An 8262-nucleotide genomic window follows, 5' to 3' on the forward strand; every position below is an offset into this window, starting at 1 on the left:
TGCATTTGTTTGTTGTACTGTTTTGATGAGGACTGTTGACTTATTTAACATCTCTTCCAGTTTCACAGGGTAAAGACTTTTTGAAGTAAAGAGGAGCATCTCATCTGAACCTGATGTGAGTAGAATTGTGTGACAAAGCACAACTGACGTGACTTGTATGTTGAATATAAACCAATGCTAATGTGTGAAGGAAATCTGCGATTGTGGTGGTTTAACATCTCATTTGAAATTTGGACCATGAGTAAACTGTTCTCCCTTCAAAGGTCTATCATGGATATTTAACTGCAGTTCTGTGAGTATCCCAACTTAACCATGAAGCATATCTGCAAACTGTAAGTCATTAATTTCTCATTACTCTTGGGCACATTGATGTATTTTGGCTTCCTGGTGAGTTAACCTGAAGGTTTTATTGGTTCATGGGTTACTTAGGTGTTTGGTTTATGTTGGTATTAATGATTTGTTAAAATGGTTACAGGCTCCAAGTTATTGTTGTAATGGGTTGGGTTCTGATATCTTCAATCTTCTTTCATTCTACTCTCCTGAGCTCTGCATCTTCATCTTCGAGGGTGTGGTCTGAGTGAGCAGAGGTGCATACTGGGATACAGAGCTGTCTGAAGTCTACAGGTCTGTAGACACTCCCCCTCAGGGGAAACCAAGTGTTTGAGAAACTGTCGTGACGTCAGTTACATGGACTGGAATGTTCCTGAAGATGGAGACAGGGATTCGGAAGGAGAAACACCAGGGGAAGATGAGGGGGCTCCTCATCTCAACGACTAAAACACAACTTCAGTCTGACACAGAGAACCATGGAACACATTCAACAGTCACCTCGAGGCATCGTGACTCCTCAGGAACAGTTTCATTTCAAAGGTCTTATTTGGGGCCATCCCCATATGGATCCTGCTCCTCAAGAGCCACCCCCCTCCACTGGGTGGTCTTCTGAACAGATTACCTCCTTCCTGTCCTCAGACTGACTAAAGCTGCACCGTTTGCATCTGTGAAGGCCCCTCATTCAGGAAACCACTGGACTACAAAGACATGTCTTCAGAGATGTTGAATCAACCTGGGACACATTTTGGCCAAGCATAATCCATCACCAATGTGGGACGCCACTGAAGAATGTTGTACATAATTTACGTCTCTGGAGACATTGGTTGTTCTGTTATGGGTGCCCTGGCAGGAGGCCTGGGGAGGGGAGGGGGGGGGGGGGGGATGATGGAATGTTATTTGCTATGAGGTTTTTACCCTGCATGATTGTTTGGCCTTTTATGGCTCAGGTGTGTGTGTGTGTGTGTGTGTGTGTGTGTGTGTGTGTGTGTGTGTGTGTGTGTGTGTGTGTGTGTGTGTGTGTGTGTGTGTGTGTGTGTGTGTGTGTGTGTCATGAGATGGAAGATTTTTCAGGTGTGTGTGTGTCACACCTGGCATGGGGTTCTACGTGCCTGTCCTGGGTTCTATGTGTGTGTGTCCGGCTTGCTTTGACCGTGATAATGTTCATACGGGGGTCTGTGTGATTGGCTTGGGATATTGGAATGGTCAACTAAATCATACCTGATGGACGGCCACACGTTTACTTAAGGGCCTCCAGGAGACATGAAGAGCCCTGAGCGACGCTCCGGAGCGAGATCCAACACACTGGGTAGGAAGGAGAGTATCCAACTCAAGTGTAAAAGGATGCAAGCGGCGTGTTCAGATCAGTGACTTCAAACTAGGACTACACCAATCAGGATCAATGGAGGATGGAAACCAAAAGGAATTTCACAAGGAGAGTCTGACGTTGGAAAGGGACCTAAATGGATATTCAAGATGACCTTCAGACCTGTAATGAGACGGCTCTTCCTACCTGGCTGGGTTGATGGAGAGCCCCGTGGATCTTGCCTTGCTCTCAGTTGCACGTCTTCTCAGGCTGAACTGTATTTGTTTCGGACAGGACTAGCTGAACGATTGGTTCCCTTAAATCAGAACCAATCCGGGAACTCCAGCTAGTGCGCTCTTCGAGCTGAAGTTGTGCTCTTCAGCTGAGGAGGTAAGGAAACCTTCACTGGGGCTTCAAGGTGTAAAGAGGAGAATGTTTGAAAGTGTTCCATGGTATTCTGATGAAGACCGTTGTTGTGTTCCACTGGCTGCGAGGAAGAACCCACACATCTTCCTCTTGGCCTTTCTCCTCTGAGAATCCTGGCGCCATCTTGAAGGATATTCCAGCTCATGTAACTGATGTCACGACAGATTCTCAAACACTTGGTTTCTCCTGAGGGGTGTGTCTATGGAACTGAAGACTTCAGACAGCACTGTATCCCAGCATGCATCTCTGCTCACTCAGACCACACCCCCATGAGCAGGATGCAACGCTCTAGTGATGGAGATGTAGAGTTTTATAAGTAACGAGGGAGCAGACTAAGGTGAATGGAACATAAAATCTTTGTAAATCTTTAAACCATGAAGATGGTTGGATAGTTCAGGAATTTGGCTTATTTTTATTATGGGCAGTCCCTTCACTCAGATGCCCACTTCTCACTGGAGCTGTACATGTGTTGGCTGGCATGATTTGCTGTTGGTGATGAGGCGGTCAGGGTGACGTTGCAGGGCTATGGTCGGCTCTCTGTGAGGTCAACGTTTAGATTTGCTCTATATGGTTTGTACCCTGAATAATCTAGATAATTGTAAAATGTAGATATTTTTGTTTTTAATGATTCCAGGATTTTAGGTTTAAAGTTGTTGTGGGACGTACATGGTAGTTTGGTTCTTCGTATGGTTTTGAGTGATATGACTTGTACACACTGGGTGCATAATAATGTAAAGTTACACTGAATAGTATTAATGACCAACAGCAACAAACAGATCTCCTCAAGGTAAGTCTGTTGGCTGTGCTTTAATGTAGAGCATCGCTGGACTTCAGGATCTTCCTCAGTTCAGCTCAAGGTGAGGCGCTGTTTATGTTTTTCTTTGGTTGGTTCCGGCCGGAATGTTCGGATTCCAGTCGGACGGTTTGTGCTTCCCGCCGTGGAAGGTTCTGAGTGAGGTCACTTGATTTAGTCCCAATGGTTAGCATAGAACGTTGTAGTCTTGACAACCATAAGAAACCACCTGGCAGTTAGTTGGACGGGAGTCCCCTGAGGGAATCTGGCGGAACGTTCTGGATTGTATTTGCGTAACCTCGAGCCGTTGCCAACGTAAAAATGTTTTTGGTCGGTTTCCATTGGCAATTGTTGCCCCTATCTTAAACAACTAAAGTTTGATATTAAATACATACTGACACGTACGTCGTACAATATGTTGATAATTTCCGATGGTTGCGCCGTACTCTTAACCACGACGATCACGTTGCGGGACTCTCACTGCGTGCAAAACCGCGTTCTACTTGCGGGCCCATTTTTGAAATCGGGGAAGGCTTAAAATCATTTCAAGATGGAAGATAATTTGACATTTCTTCAACGGAACCCAGCACCTGAATATGGCTGAGTATATTTGATTTAATATCGATACTGCTTAGTGTTCTTTGTTACTTCAGCTTTTGTACGTTCTAAATATCTGCTGTCATTAATTGCCACAGAAGTTAAACCCTACCCAATGGAATGACGTTAAACAACGACTTTTGTGCAGAGTTAACAACTGGATAATATAAAAGCTAAAATAATGGCCGTCATTCCCACATGTTACAGTAGAAGATACTCTAGAACCGTACAAGGTTAAAAAGGTAACATGTAGTTTGTCCCAAGGTGTCTGCCTCCTCACCCAGAGCAAGACCTCCACCTCCTCACCCAGAGCCAGACCTCCACCTCCTGTCAGAAGTCCTCCAGAACAGGTCAGTGCTCTGTGTGAGTAGTCTTCTCAGGTCAGTTTCAATGCATGGCCTGAACCACTTCTTTAAACTTGTGGACTGCTCTGTCTTCATTCCCAAAAACGGGATGCTCATGTCCGGTCTCAAGTCTTTTCTGAACTATTATAAAATAATAGTTCAATTAATTGTGTAACTTGGTTTCGGATGAGTCAAATAAGTTTATTGTTGGGCAAATGCTGATATAAACCTGCTTCTGTAGCTGAAAGGCGAGGCTGAGAGGCTGGGGACCGGAGGCTTGTGGTGCCAGGGTGGACCGGAGACTGAGGCTGGAGACCAGGGGCCTGCAGCACCGGACCAGAGGGTAACCATCACCAAGCTCATCTGAAACACTAAAATCCACGCTAGTTTAGGTCTGGTTTTGATCAGCTTATGACTTTAAATCTGTGCCAAGCTGTGAGTTAATTCATACGGGGGTTATGCAAGAGTCATATGAGCCATTAATGTTACTAGTGCTGCTACGACCGTAGTGGATGAATTGCTGAACGCGACGATCTGCAGACGTTGTCTGATTTTAAATTTGTCTTCTTTTACAAGTGAACCTCAGATGCAGGAGGTGGGGTGTGTTGCGTCCCCAGGTGATTTACTGCTGAGACCAACTGTGTTTGAAACCAGACCAGGAATCCATGGCTGATGGAGGAGCCCTGCTGAAGGCCCTGGGCTGGTGGAGGGCCTGCCCGGTGAATGACGTCTGTCGTGGGGTAGATGTAGCCTGACTCTGAAGTGATCATCACACTCACTGCCACTTCTCGTAGAATACTGCTACCCCAAACTACCGGCGTTTGTACCATATATACCAGACGACTACATCTGTTTTACCACATGTTGAAGAAACACTTCCGCTGTTTGTTTCCAGACCAGGACTCTGTCTGAGGAGAGCTGCTGGAGGAGCTGAGACGCTGGAGGACGACTAGGAATCGACCAACAAGGATTCCTCGTAAGTTTGTATTTACTTAACATGGTTGACTTAAAGGGCAAAATACAGCTGTTACTTTGACATGCGTTAACCAACTACCGCTGTGTTTTCTTACTAGAACGTGTTTCTGGAGCGGAGGCGAGCTGGTAGGGGAGCCGTGAATATGGAGGATGACCATCACTCTACCAACAAGGATTGTACGTTTGTATTAACCAAACAAACTGGAAATAAAGGGCTTAAAAATAAGACACGCTACATGTTTGTTACCAGACTTTAGGGCCAGACTTGCGCTGTTTGTTCCAGACCAGGACTCTGGCTGAGGAGAGATGATGGAGGAGCCAAGACTCTGGAGGACAACATCACTCCACCAACCAGGATCCTTGTAAGTTTGCCTAAAATAAACAGAGTGGACTTGTTGTTACGCAGGATTATTTTGTCCAGTACAAGTTACGGCATACTATTGTGGTTGTTTACCAGACAAACTACAGCTGCTACTTTGTTACGCGCTATTAGAGCCCAAAACTCCTGTGTTTGTTACCTTACATTAGAGACTATTGTGTTTGTTACATTACATTAGAGCCCAATTACTACTGTGTTTGTTACCTGATAGTAGAGCCCAACTACTCCTGTGTTTGTTACCTTACAACAGGACTGAAGGAGAAGCCGTACATCTGGAAGGCAAATCCTGAGGAGCACCAGGACTCTCTTGCATTATCTGGACATAGTGGACTAGGTAGGGGGTTGGGGTTTCAACTCAAGCCAATGGTGCCGGGTTCAAGTCCTCAGGATACAGTGATGCGTCCTTGAGCAAGGCGCCCTAAAGCCTGCCTGCTCCTTAATTACTTATCTTTGGTTCAGATAATGTTGCATCTTTTGAATATTGAACCTAATCAATGTCCTTGTTTGGTCCGGGCAGACACACCTGAGCTGAACCTCACCTGATCCTGTTTGGTCGGGGGTAGACACACCTGAGCTAAACCCGCCCTGATCCTGACATCCTGCTGGTCCCGTCTCCTCAGTTCATCTGCGCCTCGTCCTCCAGAAGACCTGCTGAGCTCAGCAGTCTGAGGCTGATGGATCAATGACCTCCAGTGGGAGTGATCTTCTTGACCCCACATGTAACCGTGTGCTTCCACACGCCTTTCCCTCACGTCTGTCACTAACCTCACTACTCTCTACTGCTTCCTCTTTTCTTCCTTCTCTGTGGTTCAAACCTTTACACTGAAGGCGCGTCTTCCTGCCCTCAGAGGGTTTAGCGTTAGGGTTGAGAGTCAGGGTTTAGAGTCAGGGACAGAGCTGGTCAGGGAGGCCTGCTTTTACACAAACCTCTTCACTTGCTTTCGGAATGGTGGTGACATTATGAAAAGATTAATTTGGGAAAATGTTTTCCTCTGCTTTCCTTTACAAAATTGTATTAAACTTCTGTCAAGTGTTTTTGTTTGTATTAAAATCCCACATTGACTTCTACATGTTTGGTGCGGTTCATTTAATTGTCCTTTAACTTGGTTAATGTCAAACTCCTGCAATACATTTAATATACATGATTGTTATTCAGCAATGTTCACATAATCCATTTAGTAAAAATATGAAACCTCCACATTACTACTAAATTCAAACTATTCATGTATTTAACAATGTACATACTGCCTCGCAGGCCATTCTCTGCTACTACAACACGTTCAATCCACCAACCCATCTCACAACATTGTACTATAGCTGTTGGGTCAAACGGAAAATGTAGTTTGGTGTGAGACTGTTGTCCAGCAGAGGGAGATGTCATACACCTTAATTATACAGGAATGTGTGTATTTACATTTTAAAATGTTCATGTGCTGGTCTAGTTTATCTGCAAATAACTCTGCCTCCAGCAACAGGATTGGTCGTAACATATGAAGTGAAAGAAAAAAAAGCCCAGTTCACCAGATCTGAGGTCAGCTGCGGTCAGATTTTGGATCATGAATGTTTTGAGTGAACGACGTCTGAGCTAAATATTAACCACCTGGAACATGGTTTCCTGGAGCTCGGAGGACGGCAGGACGCGTGTTTACCTGGTCGATTAGGCCCTGAACGCAGACCCTGAACCCAGACATCGAAATCACAGACCCTGTGTTTAAGTAGCCCCGAATACAATTTTTGGGTCAAAAAAATAAAAGTAAAGATATTTATAATTATTTATAAGTAGGCTACTAGCCTAGTCTAGATAGTCATTCTGGCAAGAGAATAAACAGTTTAAAAACATAACCTTTTTACCACCTCAAGTGAATTAACCTATCCTATCCCCAGTCGTGTGTGTGTGTAAAGTCGGTCTCACTTGTATTAATTTTACTCTGATTTAACTTGAATGGAACTTTAGACATTAGGGGATAAGCAGCACAGCAGTCAGGTAGCTATTTTAAGCTATAATAAACTGCGCATTTTGTTTATTTAGGTGAAGCATTATGAAAAAAAATTCATGCAAAATAAAGCATAGAAATCATTTTGGCCTTTTCATTTTCCGTCTGGGCCAAGCCCCGGATGTTTATGATACCTAGAAACACCCCCGGCTTAAGGAGTGGACCCAGATGTCTATGAGTGGACCCATCAAAAACTCATTTAGTGGGGGTGGCAAGCGGAATCACGTGACAGCACTTGGACGTTGGATGTCCATGTCCTACAAGCCGCAGCGAGACATTGTAGGAGTACAGGGCGAAAAGACAGACGAAAAATAGGATTAGGGTTATGAGAAGGCATTTTTGTAACAATTGATTGTTTACTAATAGGAATATACAAATAACATGCAAGCATAGAACTAAAAGTAGTCACAAGATTCGGAGCTTTCAGACCCTTACCAAACTAAAGCTACGCCAGTCTAAATAAAAGAGGGATAATATAGTAATAACCTTTTACTTAATCCATAAATAGTCGAAAAAACCTCCGTTGCTATACCTACGTTTAAATTCCATCGTTATGTTATAAATCTACACAGATGCCGGCCGGTGCAGGTGGGGTCGCTGTGCAGAGTGTTTGAACTTGCACCAATTAACCACCAGGGGGCAGCACGCCCTGCGCGCTGACCTTTGAGCACACAAGGAACCGGAAACCCGTCACGTCATTTAGCTCGGCATTTGTTTACGATACGACCGGAGCAGACCATAGTCGATTCTGTCAACACAATAAACTCCCCACAATATACCCCAGTCTTTAGGCCTAGAACTCCCCATAAACCGGGCTGTGTTGGTGGGGGGCCGGGATCGACTGGCACCGTGCGTCTTCTGGCGTCGCTGTTGCTTTAAGCTGCCGAAGGGAGACCCTGCGAAACGGGTCCCTGGACCCTGGAGGAGCCGCGATGAGCTCCGAGCAAGAAGACCACCAGAGCGACGGGGAGGAGGAAGACGAGGACGACGAGAACCGTAGTGCAGGGCACCGAGCCGGGGAGCCCGAAGGAGAGGACCGCGCCGATGACGATGAAGAGGATGGTGATGATGAGGGGGGCGAGGTGGCTGACAGCAGCGCTGGACTGGTTCGCGAGGATGTT

The 8262-nt window shown here is 45.4% G+C and overlaps 1 protein-coding gene and 1 long non-coding RNA gene across 7 annotated transcripts in view; both read left to right on the plus strand.

The window, feature by feature from the left end:
- LOC130382961 (uncharacterized) lies at nucleotides 1-6209 on the plus strand. 6 transcript variants are annotated; one of them, XR_008895658.1, is made up of 10 exons: nucleotides 1-115; nucleotides 264-292; nucleotides 3734-3799; nucleotides 4035-4136; nucleotides 4448-4533; nucleotides 4689-4769; nucleotides 4867-4945; nucleotides 5019-5130; nucleotides 5398-5481; nucleotides 5665-6209. It is a non-coding gene; the product is annotated as an uncharacterized LOC130382961 (long non-coding RNA). The 6 variants fall into 6 exon arrangements; XR_008895656.1 differs by lacking the exons at nucleotides 1-115; nucleotides 264-292 and having other exon boundaries at nucleotides 1224-3799; nucleotides 4411-4533; XR_008895654.1 differs by lacking the exons at nucleotides 1-115; nucleotides 264-292 and having other exon boundaries at nucleotides 1224-3799.
- A 1631-nt stretch (nucleotides 6210-7840) lies between these two features.
- Nucleotides 7841-8262, plus strand: part of wdr32 (WD repeat domain 32) — a 7987-nt gene continuing 7565 nt past the window's right edge. The window contains exon 1 of the mRNA XM_056590847.1: nucleotides 7841-8262. This exon is cut by the window's right edge and continues 374 nt beyond it. Within this exon, the coding sequence (XP_056446822.1) occupies nucleotides 8074-8262 (189 nt within the window). The 5' untranslated portion in view covers nucleotides 7841-8073.

This window comes from Gadus chalcogrammus, chromosome 5, assembly GCF_026213295.1.
Source record: "Gadus chalcogrammus isolate NIFS_2021 chromosome 5, NIFS_Gcha_1.0, whole genome shotgun sequence".
Classification (NCBI taxonomy): Eukaryota; Metazoa; Chordata; class Actinopteri; order Gadiformes; family Gadidae; genus Gadus; species Gadus chalcogrammus.